The sequence below is a fragment of the Sapajus apella genome, unplaced genomic scaffold (genome assembly GCF_009761245.1).
Source record: "Sapajus apella isolate SASKATOON/1434 unplaced genomic scaffold, GSC_monkey_1.0 scaffold4, whole genome shotgun sequence".
Lineage (NCBI taxonomy): Eukaryota > Metazoa > Chordata > Mammalia > Primates > Cebidae > Sapajus > Sapajus apella.
This window is the reverse complement of record NW_022436944.1, coordinates 18587069-18608195: the sequence shown is the minus strand read 5'-3', so window position 1 is coordinate 18608195 and position 21127 is coordinate 18587069. Positions and strand designations below refer to the sequence as shown.

The 21127-nt window shown below is 39.7% G+C and overlaps 2 protein-coding genes across 2 annotated transcripts in view; one reads left to right on the top strand and one right to left on the bottom strand.

Annotated features, from left to right (window-relative positions):
* Window positions 1-3228, top strand: part of TM4SF4 (transmembrane 4 L six family member 4) — a 30860-nt gene extending 27632 nt beyond the window's left edge. The window contains exon 5 of the mRNA XM_032263528.1: window positions 3008-3228. Within this exon, the coding sequence (XP_032119419.1) occupies window positions 3008-3025 (18 nt within the window). The 3' untranslated portion in view covers window positions 3026-3228. The remainder of the gene's footprint in view (window positions 1-3007) is intronic.
* A 12276-nt stretch (window positions 3229-15504) lies between these two features.
* WWTR1 (WW domain containing transcription regulator 1) overlaps window positions 15505-21127 on the bottom strand; it is a 155294-nt gene continuing 149671 nt past the window's right edge. Inside the window, exon 7 of the mRNA XM_032263511.1 lies at window positions 15505-19262. Within this exon, the coding sequence (XP_032119402.1) occupies window positions 19078-19262 (185 nt within the window). The 3' untranslated portion in view covers window positions 15505-19077. The remainder of the gene's footprint in view (window positions 19263-21127) is intronic.

The window sequence follows — 21127 nt, the reverse complement described above, 5'->3', positions numbered from 1 at the left end:
TATATAAAGGTATTCCGTTGGAAAGCCTTCCTCCGGCCTTTGTCTTCTATCCACCCAGTTCCCTCCAGTCTCCTCACCTAGGTAAGGTTACATAATTTCTTATATAACCTGTCATAGTATCTCTTTTTATTATTTTATTAGTCTTAAAAGAATGTTTCACCCAAAACTGTGGTAATATTGAAAATCCTTAAATAACAAAACCTAAATCCTTTTGTTATTTAGCAGGATACAAAAATTGTACAAAATATACAATTATATAAGTAGAAGAAAATAAAATTGTGTGAATAGAAAAAAAAAAAAAACTAAAGGAAATTCAACCAAAAGTTAATCATTTCTAAGTAAGAAGACTGACTTTTTCCCTTTAATCAGTCTACAGAATAAAATAAATTTAATAATTATCTATTACTTTATAAAAATGGAAAATACAAATAAGTCCCCCAAATCAGCAGTAAAATGCATGTATCACAAATAAATTTCACTGTGTATTGCATTTTGGGTGCATTTTATTCTACAAATTTTCATTTCTATTGTATTGGACTTAAATGTTTTGGTCTTTAAACATTCCTACAACTAGTAATCCACCAAAGTTATTTTATGATAGCAGTTGAGAATACTGAGCATATAAATCTTGTAATTCATCCAGAATGAATTAATGTTTGTTGAATTATAAATTGAAGTTTCATTTCCTATATAGTTTAACTGGATGGTAAATTTCCTTTGCAAGATTTATTGAAAATATTACTTTGGCCGGGCGCAGTGGTCACACCTGTAATCCCAGCACTTTGGGAGGCCAACGCAGGAGAATCACTTGAGCCCAAGAGTTCAAGACCAGCCATGAACTGGTCTTGACCATGACAACATGGCAAAACCCTATCTGTACCAAAAATACAAAAAATTAACCAGATGTGCTGATATGCGCCTGTAGTCCCAACTACTCAGGAGGCTGAGCTAGGAGCATCACCTGAGCCCAGGATGCCGAGGCTGCATGAGCTGAGATCTTGTCATTGCACTGCACCCTGGATAACAGAACAAGACCATTCCAAAAAAAAAAAAAAAAGAAGTTGGAAGAAAGAAAAGAAAAAGAAAATATGATTGCTCTGTGAGTTGTTAATACTCTGCTAAATCTGAGAATTATCTCTCAATTTAAAAACACACTCATAAGTGTCAGTACATTGATTCCTTTTAGTGAGTTTCATTTATTTGGAGATCTTAATGGCTGAGTCACTTGATAGTTGGAAGACAGTAGGTGGACTCCATGGTTGTTAGTGTGTGGGCACCAGAGACTCACAGAGGATGAATATGCACCACCAGAATTGCCTATTTTTTTCCTTCCTTTCTTCCTCCCTCCCTTCATCTCTCCTCTGTCTCTCTTCCCCCTCCTCCTCCAACGTTTTATTTTGAAAACTTCATATCCGTATAAAGTTGAAGTAATGGTGCAATGAACACCTGTACACTTTCACCTGTGTTCCCAAAACTTAATATTTGCTCAACCTCTGTCTTTCTGGACTTCTGGAAAGTAATTTTTGGACATGACGAAATTTCACTACTAAATATTTCAGTGCACAAGAGCTGCAGTTTTAAAGTCAGTCTGCTGAAGATTCCTTTCTCGTGGGCAGCTGGCCTCTCATGGGGCTGGTCAGCATTCCTGCCCCAGTAGGACACTGCAGAAAGACTTGGGCTCTCAGCCGAGTTCCACAGCTTACTAGCTGAGTGACCCCAGCAAGCTGACTAACTTCTAATAGCCTCAGTTATTCCAACTGCCTCTTGCCTAATTTATGGAAAGATTGTAAGATCAACATCTATCCGTTTAGGCAGAAAGAATTTACTGAGAACCTTCTGAGCCTGGCACAGTCCTTAAATGAAGTGATAGTTGGGAATGCGCCTTAAAATACATGCTATGAGACCTGATTTGAATGTCAGCTGTGTGGTCTTGGCCCAGTCAGTTGCCCTCAACTGTTCCTTGTCTATAAAATGTGGCTATTAATACTTAACCTACTCCTACGGTTGCCAATGGAATGCCTAGTACAAGGTAAGAAGCATGAATTTATTTGAACACTTAGAAGGCTCAGTAAATGGCAATGAATGCTATTTACTACCTTATGAAAGTCAGTGAGGTAGCATAGCTTCAAGTTTCCTTGAACACAGTCTCTGGGTTCAGCCTCCCTGGTTCAAATCCCAGCTCTCCTATTTGTTAGCGGTGGCTTTCCACATGGCACTTGGTCTCTCAGCACCTATTACCAAAATTATTTTTTAAAATAAATGATGCATATTATACACAATGTGTTCTCCTCAGGTGATGGGTGCACTGCAATCTCAGAATTCATCAGTACCTCATTCATCCATGGAACCAAAAATCACTTGTACCCCAAAAGCTATTGAAATTTAAAAAAATTAAAAAACAAAATAAAACAAAAATAAATAAATAAAATGTAACCTTTTGGAGGACTAAATAAATAAATAAATGATGCTGGCTGGGTGCAGTGGCTCACGCCTGTAATCCCAGCACTTTGGGAGGCCGAGTTGGGCGGATCACAAGATCAGGGGTTCAAGACCAGCCTGGCCAATAAGGTGAAACCCCATCTCTACTAAAAATGCAAAAATTAGTTGGGCGTGGTAGCAGGCACCTGCAGTCCCAGCTGCTCTGGAGGCTTAGGCAGGAGAATCGCTTGAACCCAGGAGGCAGAGGTTGCAGTGAGCCAAGATCACACCACTGCACTCCAGCCTGGGTGATAGAGCGAGGCTTCATCTCAAAATGAATAAATAAATAAATAAATATAAATAAATAAATGATGCCAAGCAAAATGAAGCTTCCATTTCTATAACCTCAACACAGGTAAGTGACAGATTAAAGCTCTGAAACAAAGCCAGAAAAAGTATAGAAAACATTCAATAGGCAACCAATAAGGGCAGGAGGAAGGCAGGTGATGGGAATGGGAAGAAGGAGGGAAAAAGCAAGCATTTACATAAATAATGACATCATAATTAATTCACCTTTTCTACCTTCTAGGGAGATGGACCTGTTTAAACCTCTGAGATGAGCTGCTCAAACTCTACAGCATGATGACTACAATTTCTTTCCATAAAACTTATTCTTCTCTTCTTGGGATTGTTAATTCCTATCTGCTTCCTAGCTGACAGAGCTTAGAAAAGGCAGTTATTCCTTCTTTCCAACCAGCTTTGCTTGAAGAATTTTGTTATTTTCAAATAAAAAATAGTTTGGTCATTTAACAAATTTGATTTATAAATCCTTCAAATTAGTTTCTTTTTAGAATTTACAAACAGGTTGAAAGCAAACTTTTCATGATTTTTTTTTTTTTTTTTTTTTTTTTTTTTTTTTTTTTTGAGACAGTGTCTTGTTCTGTCTCCAGGCTGGAGTGCAGAGGCACAGTCTCAGCTCACTGCAACCTCTATCTCCCAGGTTCAAGTGATTCCCCTGACTCAGCCTCCTGAGTAGCTGGGACTATAGGCAAGCACCACCACACCGAGCTAATTTTTTTGTATTTTAGTAGAGACGGGGTTTCACCATGGCCAGGATGGTCTCGATCTCCTGACCTTGCGATCCGCCCGCCTTGGCCTCCCAATGTGCTGGGATTACAGGTGTGAACCACTGCACCCGGCCTCATAATTTTTTTTTTATTGCTAATGTAAAATGTATAAAGCCACATGTACTGCCATACTGCTTCTTTGTATATAAAGATGTTTATATCTTTGGAAGTTTTACATAAATCAAAGGAGGAAAGCCCATTTAAAATGAGAAACTAAGACCAATTTTTGTTTTTAAGATGTATAAGGAAAAAAGAATTATTGATGTATCATAAGTATTTATTGGTTGCCTTTTTTGCTGACTTGTTTGAGTTGTTTGTGACTAGTCTTTTGAGGCTGTCATCATTGGCTAGGGTTCCCTTATGAGTATTAAATTAAAATCTGAATTCAGAGGTAATGTAAAAAAGATTGTGTGTGTTTTAGGAGGGAGGGGCAAAAGGTTAAATGAATAACAACTCATCTTTTCTACAAATGCTTCCTTCAATCAAACAAAAAAAAGTTTTAAAAAAATTGATTTGAGTAATAATCTTGTCAGCCTGTTTCCCAGGGTTAAGGTAATAAGTATTATTATTCTGTGTATCATATTAAGACTAACTGGTTTTATGAGTCACACACTAATAGGACATCAGATCCATTCTGTTGATTTGTGTTCAAACCCCAGCTCCACCACAAACCAGTTTAGGGGTTCTGAAACAGTTATTTACAAAGTCTCAGTTTCCCCATCTGTAAAAGGACACTTGACAGACGATCAGTTATACAGAAAATTTTGAAGTCACCAAGGGTGAAGCAAAGGCCCATGAGGCTGTCAACATGACTGTGTGCAGTAAGAAGGGTATCAGGGAATTCCAAGCAAGAAAGTCTCCCTTTTGCCCCTGCCAAGCTAATAGACTGCACCATGTAGGTCAGGCACACTGAAAACTGGGTTTGTCAAAGCCATCAATAAAATAATTAACCATCACCTACTGTGTGCTGGCCCCCGGGGGACTAGGCACTGAAAATACAAAGAGTTACATGCTATAGTTTTGCCCTGACTACAATGAGAACTCTGAGATCAGTGATTGTGTCTGACACCTGAAACTTAATAGGCAGAGACAAGAAAGGCAGATAAACACTGAAGATCTCGTTGCAGGAGCTAAACACACACACACACACACACACACACACACACACACACACACACACACACACAGTGTTTAGATTCAGTTTAGTCTATTTGCTTTCAAACATGAGTGATCATCAAAATTACCTAGGAAATGTTCAGGAATTACAGATTCCTGAGCCACAGCCTAGACCCACTGCACTGCAAATCTGGGCATGAGATGTGGAAGTCTGTTTTTTGTCAACCTTTTCTTTTCTTTTCTTTCCTTTTGTTTTCTTGTCTTTTCTTTTTTTGAGACAAAGTCTTGCTCTGTCTCCCAGGCTGGCAGCCATCTCGGCTCACTGCCATCTCCGCCTCCTGGGCTCAAGTGATTCTCATGCCTCAGCCTCCCAAGTAGCTGGGATTACAGGCACCCACCACCACGTCTGGCTAATTTTTGTATTTTTAGTAGAGACAGGGTTTCACCACATTGGTCAGGCTGGTCTCAAACTCCTGATCTCTCAGGCAGTCTGCCCTCCTCAGCCTCCCAAAGTGCTGGGATTACAGGTGTGAGGCACCGCACCTTGCCAGTCATTTCATTATTTAAAGCTCACCAGGTGATGTCGAAAAACAGCCACTTTGAGAAACCATTGCCTTAGATCACCACCTGCGGGCACAAGGATGAAGATTTGAGTCAGACCCCATTACCGCTCACCAGGAGCTCACACCTCACTGGTAAATACAAGGTATACATGCTAAATACTAAACGGTGACCCAGGTAATGATGTTCTGAGGTAATGATGTTCCAAAAGTTCAGAGGTGTCGGGCTATTAGGACTGAGTCACTTGCCTGAGTTCTTTGATGAGAGAATTTGAAAGTGGCTAAGAGGCATCAATTCTTTATTCAGGGGTTTACAGGGATTCATTATTTTAGATAAAAAGAAATTGTAGTCATCATAAAATCTGCTCTCATTATTTTATAGATGAAGAACTGAAATAACCTTTGGCAAGTTTTCACAAAAGGCCATTTTTCAAAACCAGTTACCATAAAATTAGAGGAAATTGCTTACCATGGATAAGAGAACTTAAAAGAAGAGACAGAAACAAAGGGTAAAGATGAGTGCACCTCTCCCTTAGAGACCTCCCTCCATATGCACACACATACCCCAAGGTTGGTCTTCAGGCTGTCCAGAAACCTCTGATACATGAGTTGCCAACTTCAGTTTGCTTAATGGAGTACATTTCTTTATTCTTCTGTGCTTTGGCCTGCAAGTTATTTGAAGCAAGAAAAGGATCTGATTCAAGTCTATACCCTTAGTGCCTAACCTAGCACATATTAGGCAATTCATAAATTTGTTGTGTGAATGGAGGTGCCCAGAGCCCTTAATTTTCTTTCTCCTGCACTTCTTTCTGAGGTAGCATCCTTTGCCCTGAAATAAACTGAAGATTTCAAAAATGAATAGACAAGTCCAGGTTCAGTAGCTCACACCAGTAATCCCAGCACTTTGGGAGGCCAAAGCAAGAGAATCCCTTGAGCCTAGAGTTCGGGACCAGCATAGGCAACATAGTAAGACCCTGTCTCTACAAACAATAGAAAAATTTGCCAGAAGTGGTGACACATGACTCTAGTCTCAACTACTTGGGAGGCTGAGGCAAGTGGATTCATTGAGCCTGGCAGGTAGAGGCCGTGATCATGCCACTGCACTCTCAGCCTGAGTGACAGGCTAAAACAATAAACATAAAAAACTAATTTAAGACTGGGCACAGTGGCTCACACCTATAAACCCAACACTTTGGGAGGTCAAGGGTGCAGATCACTTGAGGTCAGGAGTTCAAGATCAGCCTGGCCAACATGGTGAAATCCCATCACTACTAAAAATACAAAAATTAACCGGGTGTGGTGGTGGGTGCCTGTAGTCCCAGCTACTCAGGAGGCTGAGCGGGGAGAATCGCTTGAACCTGGGAGGCAGAGATTACAGTAAGCTAAAACTATACCACTGTACTCCAGCTTGGGAAATAGAACAAAATTCCATCTCAAAAAACTAATAATAATAATAATTTTTTAAAAGAGTTGACAAAACAAGTAGGAAAGTGGATGTCTATGTTAAAATTAAACATGAGGCTGGAGTGATCTCAGTACATAGATCCATGAGCATAAAAATTTAAATTATATTTTCTATAACCGCATTTGCTTTCTAGCTCTGAATACCATTGTACCAGGCTTTACCTTGGGCCATTCTTGGGATTTTCCACCCAGCCTCAGCATTCTACTGGGCTGATGGGCACAGGGCCAACAATCCACTTGAATAGAAAAAAGGAAAAAGAGAAACACTACAGGACAAAACCTAAATTACTATCTCAAAATATCACCCAGCTACATGTACATGATATGCTGATGGACCTGAACTATTAGTGATGATGGAAAAAAGGGATGAAAAGAATTTGTGGATCATACTCAAACACACCAGCCACATGTACAGTTGTCGGCAAAAAGCCGTTATAACAAAGTGCTGAGCAAAGTTAACGTGAGTGACATCCAGCTTCTCCTCTCCCTGTTCAAACCCGGAGTGTCTGCCCAAGAACTGAGGTCAGCTCTGCTCTGAGCAGATTAAGGAAGACACAGAGGCTCTGGAGGATCTCCAGATGAGGTAAAAAACCAAGGATCAAATAGAGCATTCCAAGACAGACACACGGTTCTTTAATCTACAGAGAACCAGGAGGCAGCAGGATGTAGCTGAAGGATTCTGGTTTGATTCATAAAAAAGAAATCAAAGCGCATGCAGTACATTCCAATTGAGTCACCAAGACATGGAATAACTGTCTTGGCACTCAACTCTTGAAATGCAGGAAAGAGACTTCTAGGACATACCATAATTTATTCCCAGTCTAAGCATCCAAAGGTGATTTAGAGAAAAAATAAAGAAAATTAAAGAAAAGAATAGGTCTAGTGTTTAGAACAATTAATGAGTGAGGGCCACTGACATTGGCCCCAGGGAGGGAAATATCTACCTTTCTATAAAATTACTTCGTCCTGTGTTAGAAACATTAATAGTGTGACGTTGGCTTTAACCCAATGTATCAGCCAGGGTTCAATCAGAGATCAAATAGCTATGTGTAGACACACACACACACACACACACACACACACACACACACACACACATTTGCTACAGAGATTTGACCTTACATTATTCTTGGAACTAAGCAATCTCTGTAAGATAGTCGTCTTCATGTCTGATGCTAGAGCTTAAAGGACATGGAGCAGGCAATTAACAAGACAGTCAGACTTGGATGTAAAGCCTGAAGGAGAAAAATCTGTAACCCACAAGCATGAACTGGAGCCATGAGGATGGACTGGAACCCTGTTAATTCTTGTTGCCTCTGACAGTATGGGTGCCCTGCAGCAACTGGAGCCCTTTGTCACAGAGCTAAAGACACATTACCAGCTGGGCATGGTGGCTCACACCTGTAATCCTAGCACTTTGAGAGGCCAAGGTGGATGGATCAAGAGGTCAGGAGTTCAAGACCAGCCTTGCCAATATGGTGAAACCCCCGTCTTTACTAAAAAAATACAAAAAATTAGCTGGGCATGGTGGCATATGCCTGTAGTCCCAGCTACTCAGGAGGCTGAGGCAGGAGAATTGCTTGAACCTGGGAGGCAGAGATTGCAGTGAGCCAAGATCACACCACTGCACTCCAGCCTGGGTGAAAGAGCAAGACTCTGTCTCAAAAAAAAACAAAAACAAAAAACACCCTACCTGGCCCAGGCAACCCAGGCACAGAAGGAGAACCCTGGGGAAGATGAACAGTTGCAAGCCTAGCGGTCCTGTGTCAGTGAGGGGAGGCGTGGATAGCAACCGTGCACATGAGCTAAAAAGCAGATGTTCCTTCTCTTCTGCCTCCAAAGCTCTTAATAATCCCTCCTGCAGCGCACCCTAACAGAAAACACAGGAAAGGGAATTTGGGGAAAGGTGGTTCGGTTTAGCCTGGCACATTATTGAACTACTGTACCCGATGTGGAGAAGAGAATGGCTTTTTAGTTTTCTTGTCTTTGTATGCTTGTGATTTATTAGTCTAGGTCAGGATTTCTCAACCTCTACACTATGGAAAACCTGCCACATTCTCCCATGATACCCTGCAAGCGTCTGAGTGCCTGTGTCACGTTAGGTCACCTAACCCTTTCTTGGCCCTGGACTGAGAACTCAGAGACTATCTCACCAATGTTTGTACCTCTTTCAAGGACTGGGCCTGGCACATGGTAGATTCTCACTCAGTGGGATGTTGTTATTGTTATGGTGGTGTGACAAAGTTATTCTGCTCAAGGGAAAGTGGAAGGGCTGCTCCAGCATTTTGGAATCGGCCATTCATAATAAAAATAACCCCAGACCTTGGTAAGAGATGGGATTTCACTCAGTCCTCAAACAACTGACCTAGTGCTCACAGTTGCCCATTTCTTACTCTCTGCTTTGTCATGACCACACTTTAGTCAGGCCCCAGCTCTGCTTGTCCCCAAGCCTGAGAAGGCACGAAGACCCCCCTTATCAGCTTAGCCAGAGAACCGTTCCTGTCAGTCTCTGCCCCCTTGCTTGCCCAACTTCCCATTTCTGCTAAGCTCTGCCTACCTCTCCCAATAAAAGAAAAGCCTCTTCTGTTTGTCTCTGAGACATCTGCACGTCCCTGAGATTGGAGCACTTTCCCTGTTGCTGTAGTCCTTCTGAGTAGCATTTCTCCTTATCTAAGTCCACGTTTGTTCTTATTCGGCACAAGCCTATGACATGGAAACAGTGATAAGCCCCATTTTGCATAAGACTAAACTGAAGCTTAAAAAAAATAAATAACTTTCCCAGGGCCCCATAAACAGTAAATAGGAAGTCCAGGATCCAAAGCCAGATAGTCCAATTATCTGAAAGTGAGTCCACTCCCTCGGCCACTGAGCTAGATTTCTTACCAATTCTAAAATCATCTAGGACGAAATGCTTGGGTTCCTATATAGAGCTGAAAATAATCAAAAGTCATTTTGTTTTGTTTTGTTTTGTTTTGAGACAGAGTCTTGTTCTGTAGCCCAGGCTAGAGTGCAGTGGCATGATCTCGGCTCACTGCAACTTCACCTCCTGGGTTCAAGCGATTCTCCTGCCTCAGCCTCCTGAGTAGTTGGGATTACAGGTGCCTGCCACCATATCCAGCTAATTTTTGTATTTTTAGTAGAGATGAGGTTTTCGCCATGTTGGCCAGGATTGTCTCAAACTCCTGGCCTCAAGTGATCCACCCGCCTCAGCCTCCCAAAATGCTGGGATTGCAGGCATGAGCCACTGCACCCAGCCTCTTTCTTTATTTTGTAGACACGGGTCTTGCAGTGTTGCCCAGGCTGGTCTCTTATCAAGCTATCCTTCTGCCTTGGTCTCCTAAATACTGGGATTACAGGCATATGCCACCATGCCCTGCTGGGCATTTCTATTAAGTTCCCTAATGATGCTAATGCTGCTGGCCCAGAGTCTTCACCTTGAGAACTACAGAAGTGTTTACAGTCTCTTAAATGGTACCAATGGTCACATGAATTATTTTTTTCCAGCCTTGGAGAGCCTAAAGATTTCATGACATTATTAAACATCCATGACCCCAGAAAAATTAAGAAAAATTTTAAAAATTAGAGTCTAGATTACACTCTAAACTAATTAGAGTCTAATTAGAGTCTAGCTTTTTGTAGGCGGGGCTTCATAGCCTATGATTTTGCAACTGTTTCAGTCTTGGAGCAGTCCCAAGGGTCTATATGTATGTGTGTTTGCTTAAGCACCTGGGCATGGGAGTCTGTATGATGCCAACACACTTACCAGTCCAGACTTGGTTTCCCACCCAGAAGTTGCAATACTAAGAGCATCAGCTTGGTAAAGAGGGTAAACATGACAACTTTTCCCAGCATCAAATGCGAACATTGTGGAGAGGTAGAAAAACAGGGAGAGGCGGAGAAAGAGAATTCCTCATGATGCTATTGAAGCAGAAATAAAACCTCTGCAGATAGTCCTGCTGCCTCATAATGCCTACTGATGTTGGGGCCACAAACTTGGGAAAATGAATGTTGTGTCATCACAATCACCCTGAGGATCAGTTACACAACATTTAACCGGCATAAATTATACTCATCCAAAATGTGGTGTGGGAAGTTCATATGTAAACTTTAATCTATATGGTTTTTTTCATTTTTTAAAAATGTCAATTTTTGTGAATGTTTTATAATGTACCCAATACACTAGAACAGTCACTTTAGAACATTAAAAAATAAACAAGCAAACATACATATATTGGGGCTCCATGATTTTTAAAAAGTTTGGAGATTACTCCTCAGGCGTCAAACTTGGCAGTGCACCAGAATCACCTGGAAGCTCACTGAACAAATGCAGACTCCCAGACCTCAGTCCTTCAGGTTCAGGAGGTCTGAGAAATTCACATTACACCAACAACTTGGGAAATTCTAAGGCAGTTGAGCCACACGGACTCTACTGTGAACTCTGCTCTGAAAATGACTTTAGCTCTTTAGTTTTTGTTTTTTGCTTTTTTTTTTTCCTTTTTCACTTAATAACTTTATTCTGACTCAAAAGCCATAGAGCTCCTCACCAAAGGACATATAGGTCAGTGCAAAGAAGAAAACAAACACATCTGTATTCTGCACGTCTTTCTCTGTCTCCCTTCAGTAATGCGCCACCCTATTCCCAGCCCTGGTTGGTTGCACCCCCTGAGCCAAGAAGGCGCTGGTCACTCACTACACCATGACAAAGCCACCTGCTTCCTGCTCATGGCAACTCGGCTCAGCCATTAGAGAGTAGCAGGTAACAGGTTGCTAGGCAGATTAATTTCTCAGGGAGCAGATTTGCCCATCTTTCTAAATGATCCAATTTTTCTCCAATATTTTCTCATCAAGGAACATTTTCCAAAAACCTCATAAATGAAAGTCGTGGAAGTAACAACAAAGAAGTCCAAGATGGCGCTGTCCAAAGGAAAGGTTTCCGTGTTAGGCATGGCTCAAGGTGCTCGGTGCAAAGCGAACAAAATCCCTGCCCTCCTGCAGCTGACAAGTTAATGGGGACAACGGAGAAGTAAGTTATCTCTCACTGTTAGATGGTGGTAAATGCCATGGAGAAAGATGCGGCCTGGGCACAAGAGAGGGAAAAGCTCACAAGAAGTGAATTAATATTTGTTGACCACCTGTGAACAACTGGTTTTCATGTAAGTCACTTCATCGTCACCACTCTCTCATTGTACCCCTCCTTTTTTTTATTATACCAATTGTACATGTAAAGAAACTGAAGTTCTGGCCAGGTGTAGGTAGTTCATGCCTGTAATCCCAGCACTTTGGGAGGCTGAGGCGGGCAGATCACCTAAGGTAGGGAGTTTGAGACCAGCCTGGCCACCATGAAGAAATCCCGTCTCTATTAAAAATACAAAATTAGTTGGGCATGGTGGCATGCGCTTGTAGTCCCAGCTACTTGGGAGGCTGAGGCAGGAGAATTGCTTGAACCAGGAGGTGGAGGTTGCAGTGAGCCAAGATAGTGCCATTGCACTCTAACCTGAGTGACAAGAGCAAAACTCCATCTCAAAAAAAAAAAGAAAAAAAGAAAGAAAGAAAGAAATTGAAATTCCAAGTTCCAAGACTTTAAGAAACTTGCCTAAGGCCACGGAGTTAATGAACACCTGCACAGTACTGAACTTCTTAACTGGTTGTCAGAATGAAGCCGAGGGCGAATAGTAAAGGAGAGTGCCCACACATGCCTTTTATTAGCGCTCACACACCCTACGTCCTTCCAGGACTCATTATGCTACGTGGAATGTGCTGGGCCTCCTCTTTCTAACTTAATGTTTCACCCTTATTTTGGTTCTCTGAAACTCTTATTTTGCTCAATGCTAATCCCATAAATTGGTGCTCGTTCTAGAGTGCAGATGGTAATGACTGTTAATTTCTGCTAAGCCCACAAATTTGCTTTCTCCATCTATAGCCCAATTGATCACATTAGCCAGGTGTGGTGGTGTGTAGTCCCAGCTACTCAGGAGGCTGAGGCAGGAGAATTGCTTGAACCCAAGAGGTGAAGGCTGCAGTGAGCCAAGACTGCACCACTGCACTCCATCCTGGGCAACAGAGCAAGACTCTGTTTCAAAAAAAAAAAAAAAAAAAAAGAAAAGAAAAGAAAAGGAGTGTGTTAGTGTACATGACACAAGTCCCATCACAAAGGGAGCCTTTTATAGGTAAAGAGAATAAAGAATAAGACCCAAAAAGATTAAGCAGATCTCTGGAGATTACCATTATATCTGTTATTTCTGATAGAGCTGGCACTGGTGCCTGACTTCCAAGACTGAGGTTATTGGGGATTTCATTTGTCTACTCATCTTCAAATCTAATTTCTGAGAAAGCTGAGAAAACAGATGGAATTGAAAGACTTAGAACTGTAGAGATGTTAGTTCTGCCTACCTGACTCTAAAAGTGTGATCCTATTCCAATAAAAATACACACACATACAGGAACTAATGATGCCTACTTCCAGAATACAGTAGATTGTCAGCATACATTGCTTTCCTTTCATTTCTCCTCCTGTGCCTTTGTTTACCAGTTTTCCATTCCCAGAATTCTCTGCTTTGGCTTCCCTGGTCTTACCTCACCACCAAGCCCCAAATGATCTTTCTCTCCTGATCTTTATTAGCATTCACACAGTAGTATATAAGTTTCGTGGAGGCAAAGGCCATGATTTCAATTCCTTCCTATGCTCATCGTACCAAATAGATCCTTGCACAAGGAGAGGGCCACCAACTCCTCTCCATTTTGGTTCATCTTCACTTTTCACTTGTTTTCTTTAAGCCACTCCACTATTAAAAATCTTCCTGTCGCTTCTATTGTATAGGATAAACTCCAACTCTGATTCAAAGCACACAAGCCTTTTCAAGGATTCTCTCCATCTACCTTATTTGGTCTCTACTCCCACCTTATCGCCCTCACACTTTTGTTCTCCAGAGCCATGGACCTTCTTGTCACTCCTCTTTTAAAATTCTGTGCTTTTGAGTAGGCCATCTCCTTTACCAGAAATACCTGGGAAACTCCTTGGTGAACAAGGCTCAGACACCATGACCTATTTGTGGCTGTTCACACCCCTTTCCTTCTCTTGAGCTCACGTAACTCTTTGTCCCATAATGTATGGCCCCGATTAAACCATGTGATTAGGTTTTCTTCATCTTTGTTTTTCCTATGTCTATTCAGTGACTTTTACATGCCAGGAGCTCAGCAAGTACTTACTGATGATTGAATCAATGGACTCTTTCTCTCTGTCTTTCTCTCTCTCTCTCTATGCTGGTTGGTTGGTATGAGTGACTCAGAATGTTAGGGGATGTCAAAGAAAGAAGGTCTTAAGAATCCTATGTTCTTTGATTCCCTAAAGGGAAACAAAATCTGACTTAGGACCAGAGCCCCCAGAACCGTCTGACTCTCTCCAACTACAAGAAACACCACTGGTTGCCTGGAAATTTTGGTGAGAAGTTATTTTAGGAGAAAATGCTAATAATTTCCCAGATTAATGCTTACAATTATTTCTTTTTTATAAACCCCCTTTATGTCAGCCTCTTCTTACTCTTACAAAAAAACACACCAGCATTTAAAATCCCTTGCTTACAGCATTGCATAAACACCATAAACAGGAACCAGTGAGCACGGCTGGCTTCACGGACACAGTTCCCATGGAGACACACAGGGCCTCACACTCAGAAGAGCCCCACGCTTGGTTTAATGCTCTGCTGTCACCATCTTGCAATTCTTATAAATTTGAGCAAGGGACCCCATATTTTTATTTTTCACTAGGTCCCACAAATTATGTAGCCCATCCTGCCAATGAATACATGATACTTACTTCCCAACGTTTCCCGATTTGACAGTTTAAACACTGAAATTCCTGTGTCTTCAAAAGCCCTTGGTCCCAGGCAAACCAGGATAGTTGTCATCCTACGTCTCGTCCTCAAACTGCAAACCAGTGTGGCATGCATTACTTTGTTCAATAAATAATATGACCAAATGAGTTACAGGCAGAAAAGCTTATTTAGGACACGTAAGCCTCCCCAGTAAACACTGTCTGTGACTGCTACAAATTAATATTTCTAAACACATCTCTCTGCATATTACAGCTCAAGGTTTATCAGCTCAAACTTTTAAGTTACAAGAAACCTATTTTAAAAACCAGTCCACAGGAAAGGGTTGCAGAGTCTAGGTCAATGAAAGAATTCCAGCAAGGCTATGAGCCACTGGGAATTCAGTCATTATTTATCTAAATTTCTGGTTAGGAATGAGGTTGGTAAATTAGTCACCACCTAGTTTCATCATCTATAAACTTTCTATTGACATTATTGGCCCATTTTTCTATTGGGCTGTTTGTTTTTTCTATTCATCTGTAAGAGTTTGTTGTATATTCTGCTCTATCATACCTGGCTAATTATTTTTATTTATTTATTTATTTTTGTAGGGACAAGGTCTCACTATGTTACCCAAGCTAGTTTCACACTCCTGGGCTCAAGCAATACTCCCGCCTCAGCCTCCCAAAGTGCCGGGATTACAGGCATAAGCCAACATGCCCAGCGAGAATTCTGTATTCTTGACGATCTTGTCAAATCTGTGAGGGTGTTGGAAGGACTATATATGCACCTTTAAAAACCTCAGTGGGCTTTGTAAATAAAGTGGAAATCAGAAATCTGTGAACATTTAGAATGTTGAAGGCCAGGCATGTGAGCCAAGAAATTGTTTGCCTACAGACTTTTCTTTCTTTCACTGTCTGCCAGGAGGGTTACATAAGCCTCTCTTCAGTACCACCCAAAACCCCCAGTAAAAGGAACACAGACAAATAATGAAAAGACAAAGGCTCCAAGTGCAAGTTCAATTGTCTTTATTTTTCTTATACAGAATCAGAGAAGCAAAAACCAGTACCAAACTCCAGGTAAAATGGTTTGATCTGATCAATTTGGCTGCATACTTTCGGTATGCAAAACATTCTAAACTTAAAATAGAAATTTTTATATTACAAAATGTAGAAGTAAATGTTTTTAAAAGTTAAAGTACTAGCACATTTATGAGTTAGGGAAATGGTCTCTGTCAATTGCCCATTTTCCCAATTTAATTAATCCACGATTTCCTTTTTTTAACAGCTTATATTTTTCATAAAAGTTGTACTTTCAGAAGTTACTTTCTAATTACGTTATGAGAACACAACTTGTAATTAGCAACACTTCTGTCACTCTAGATCACTTCTTCTGCAGAGAGCTTTTCTACCAAGTTAGCATCAACCAACACAATAAATTTTTCACTGTTTTATCTGCTTCCTGTATATGGTATAATCAGTGAAAGAAATGGCATTTCACATCCTTGATAATACAGTGAAATGCTGTCTAACAATTACTTAGATTTAACAGAATTACAATTAGGTTTTGACAATGTATTTACTTCAAGACAATGTATTTTATCAGAAAAAAAAATATCTTGAAAGAAAGACCTCTGAAATTATTTTTCATTTGATCCTCTTTTGTGACAAAATTTTGGGGTGAAATGATGTTTACTGGTTGATTTAGTACTAAAAAGACTAGTACTAAAAAGACTAAAGACAGTTGTTTTATAAAAGAAATATACTATAAATAGCACCTTATCAAGAATTCTGCAGGGATTTTAACACTTACAATAATAGGAAATAGCCATTAAAAAAGTTGCTCTAACTTTAGATTTCTAACTTTAGTGTTCTTTAACAAAGGCCATATTTTATGGTCTTAAAAACAAAACAAAAAAAATTATATCTGGCTTTATCTATTAGTAAACGTAAAGGGTCCATATTTTATTCTGCAAAAATATTTATTATATTCATTAATAAATGTTCTAACTAATTGAACTAAAAAAAATCTTCTAGTATTTTCTAATGCCACAAGCTTACTAGAAAATTACTTCTAAAAATTGATAATATAAGTCATCAATGATTTAACTGCTTAAAAAAAGGGGTATCTGTTTCTCTTACATTTAATAACCTGAAAATGAGTCTATAAAAATATTTTTTAAAAATACAGTAACACTGCTGAGTTTTGTTAGGTCCCTTGTTTTTTTAATTTTTTTTTTTTTTTTTTTTTTTTTTTTTTTTAGCAAGAATGTACAATTCTTTTTGCAATTTTTTGCTAACAAAAGACAAAAAGAAATAGTGCTCCCTTCAATTTAGTAGCAATAAAGTCATCTACCTTCATCTTTCTCAGAGGGCTTAGGGAGAGTGAAAGGAATTAGAGGAACATAAACCAGGGTCCTTCAGGAAAAAGAAGTCACTTCATAGTGATGAAGGCAGCAGCAGGCTACGCTCTTATCTGTCTGCATGCTCAGCATCAGCATGCCCTGCCCCTCCTCCTTCCAAAGCCTTCTTTTCTTCTACAACAGAGTCTTTTGGTATAAAAGTTGTAACAGAAAATTGTTGCTTTGTCCTTTTGGGGCACCTCTCGCATCTCCTGCTTGTTTTGCTTTTGGGGTACTATAACTTGTCTCTTTCCATTTCACAACTAGTATCCTTTCCACGATATTCCCTAACTTCACTACTTCATCTCTGACCTTTTCACTTGCCTTCTTTCCAACATGATCCAATGTACTCTGTACATGTATATTCCGGTAGATGAAAAGGAATCTTATTTAAGATCTCCAACAAATAAGTCCCCCATGGAAATTGAAAGCGTCCTCTCAGAGACCCGAATTATTAATGTCTTTCAAAAAAAAGATTAAATTCATAGATTATAAATAATACTAGTTCAAAATATTAAACAGTTGAGGACTTCATTGGCAATGCAGGCAGACTGCATGCCGGTTGAACATGATGTGCTCTCAGTCCTTAAAAGCTAATAAAAATGTTTTTGGTTATGTAAGAGGTATTGAATATATATTTCATGCCTTTTTATACCAAGTGTAGCAAACAGGGTTAGGATAATGTACTTAGGAATAAATTTTACTGAATTCAGAAACATGTATCTCCACCATACACCCTCAAAGGGCTTTTTTCTTTTTTTCTTTTTTTTTTTTGCACGTCAGTCAGAGATCTGCTTCATCCTTCAGTTTCATAGATAGAATTACTTTAAACACTTGAAATCTAGAAAGCAAACCTGACAAGGCTTCAGAATTTTAAAAGCAACAGTTCATTGCATGTGCCATCAGGTTGAAATCTATGTTGTCCTGATGTTTTCAGAATTGCTTCAAAAGACACAAATACAGTTGCCACCAATTTAGCAAAAACATTTGGCTGCCTTTTGTCATCAGCTACAAAATTACAGTGCTTTATAAAATAAACATCAAGGCTGGCATGGTGGCTCACGCCTGTAATCCCAGCACTTTAGAAGGCTGAGACAGGTGTATCATCTGATTCAGGAGTTCAAGACCAGCCTGAGCAATATAGTGAAACCCCGTCTCTACTAAAAATACAAAAAATTAGCCGGGCGTGGTGGTGTGTGCCTGTAATCCCAACCACTCGGGAGACTGAGGCAGGAGAATCGCTTGAACCCAGGAGGCGGAGGTTGTAGTGAGCCAAGATCGCGCCATTGTGTTACAGCCTGGGCAACAAGAATGAAACTCCATCCAAAAACAAACAAACAAAAAAAAACTAAACAAAACATCAAATTCTAAGCTGCAATTTTTAAAATCCCAAGTTGCAATATTTCAAAAACTTTTGTTTGAATAACAAATGCTCATAATTAGTACCAAACTGGTCTCTTTCACACGATCTGTAGAGTAAGAACTGTGACTAATGCGGCTGCTGCTACTCTCCCACTGGAGAGACTAAGTTGTCTAGATGCTCTGCAGTAAAATAATGAAGGCTAAGCTACAACAGGACTGTGTGTGCCTTTGTAAATACAGACTAATTAGAGCCATCAGAGCCAGCATGGATTCAAAATTACATTGTATTCCATACAGTAGAATTTTACTATCCATACAATGATTTTTAAAGCTCAAGTTAAATAGTTTTTAAAGCATTGGGTACTACTGTCATCAATACAGTTTTTGAAACAGTAAATCAGGTCTAATTTTGTGCACATTTCCTGGACCAAGCTGCCCTCAGAGTTAACTGCCTGTGGTCAGCTTTTTATGGTTTAAAATCAGTTGATGTATAAATTTCAATTAACACCCATAAAGCTTAGCCATGGGGCAGAAGAGAAGAAAGAGAAAAGTATTCTGCATAATCCTGTAGACACAATTCTGTATAATCTGTCACAAGAATGCAGACTTGCAGAAAATGAAAATAGAATATTTATTTATGTTTAACTTAAGTTACTCTCAATCGAAACCAGGCAATGATGAAACTGGCAACATAAAAGGAGGGAGCACGAGTCATGGTGGCAGAAAGCGATGTACCTGCAGACTTGCTCTGCTCCATCACCTTTACCAAGAGGCCCAGGAAATGTAAGGTCATGGCTACATCCAAGTTACAATGGTAGTTATTACAGCCAGGTTAGAAAGGGCTCACTTTTGTTCAGAGCAGACTCTACATCATTGAAGAGGGGCATCAGGTCTTCAGATTCCAAAGTTCCTAGGTCAACGTTTGTTCCTGGAAGACAGTCAAGGAAATCAGGGAAACGGGTCTGTTGGGGGTTGATGTTCATGGGTGTTTGTCCTGCATTTTCTCCTGTAACAGAATGAAAAGAAACCATTATAATTCCTTCTTTTAGGCTCTTGAAAGAGGAAAAGTTCAAGTATTAACACAACCATCACCTTCATGTCTTCAACTACCACATTATTAACACTTACTCAAGGAGGTACAGAGATGTGGAAGAAATCTAAAATTCTTTCTGGATAGATGTGGTCCAGAATGGAAAAGTCCAAGGAGATGAGAAAGGAGCACGTGAAAGTCACTGTGGATTTGATTTATGATCTGTGCCTTCCCGTGCCAGAGATGTTGTGAAGAACTGTTTTGCAAAGAGTAGAGAGGCCCTCTCTGTAATAAACACCTTATTACAGAACTATAATCTACAGATTTTATTGTAAGCTTTTATTTACCCATACCATCCTTCTTTACGTTCAAAGAGAATGGTGTGAAGCTTCTTTTAACCAGATTATTAAAAAGTTGTCTTCACTGACGTATTTAGGCATCATTTATAAAGGGAGTTCTGCAGACGTTCTCCCTTTTTCCTTAATACATACACCCTACGACTATCTACCTTTCTCACAAGTATATGAGCCACAATGCATATGAGCATGTTAAGGCTTTGGGTCTTAAAGAAAGATTTTGTTTTCTTTAAGCCACTATTTCCTAAACCCATTTAATCACCTAAACCTATTTTGGCAGTATGTGTATCCTAATAAAACTGAAGTTCTACAGAACACAGGTGAGAAAATGCTGTACTAGAGGAAAAGTGTCTGGGATATGACATGAAGAATATAGGTTCTTTATGTGTGCTAATATGGGACAGAATGTACTACTGACTTTTGTGTCATTAGACTGAGCTTTGTGGCTATGTAAGCTTAGACACACTTAACTTGTCTGATTCTCAGTTTACCCATCTGGAAATTGGGATTATAAGCACCTTCTACAAAAGTTGCAGTAAAGTGCCATATAGTGTCTGCCACATATCCATGGCTCTAGGTGTCACTGATATATACAAAGTTATGTACATACAAAAGTATAATAAATGTTGATTGTCCTAAGAGAGAAAGAAAAACCTAGGAATTCAGCCACTATTAATTATGCAATATCAAAACAACTGGTTAATTCAAATAGTCCCAAACAATTTTCTGAAGGGATAATATCTACTTCAAAGATTGAGAAGCACTGATAACTAAGACCAGCTTCCACCATAATGCATTTTAAAAACTTGCTAAATTATCTTTTGTGTGATACAAGTACGGTAGCCTTCCTGAAAAGTGTGCACGGAAGTTTCACTATTTTAAGCAAAATTGCAGAAAGTTCATTTTAGCAATCTGTGTTTTCCAAGAAGAAAAATCATATCCTTCCAAATGATGAAGGAACCATAATCCAATTTGCATTTCGTTAATAGCAAAACACAATGGCTTTGCTAGAAGTCACAAAATATCAATGACTCCTGGGCAATATTTTACAGGAATCTCATTGCAAGGGGCAATAATCTAAAAAATTAAATCAAGTTCAACAATATGACCTCAATATGGTTACTGATATTAAAAACAACATCAAAATAGAAAACAAAATCTAAAAAACTTTCTTCTACCCACTAGAGTGTAACAGATAAAAATTAGGCTATAAAAAGTGTCTGTTCTAAAAGAACTATCTGATCTGAAGTGCTGGATGTCTTTTTTCTCTTTATCTCCAGTTAGAATCATTCATTTCTACTAGTTTCCCATTTTAATATTCAAATACTCAAGAAATATAATTTTTAGCCAAGCAAAATATCTGTTTTAAAGAATTCCTAGGCTAGATGTGATGACTCATGCCTCTAATCCACTTTGGGAGGCTGAGGTCGGTGGATCACCTGATGTCAGGAGTTCAAGACCAGCCTGGCCAACATGGTAAAACCC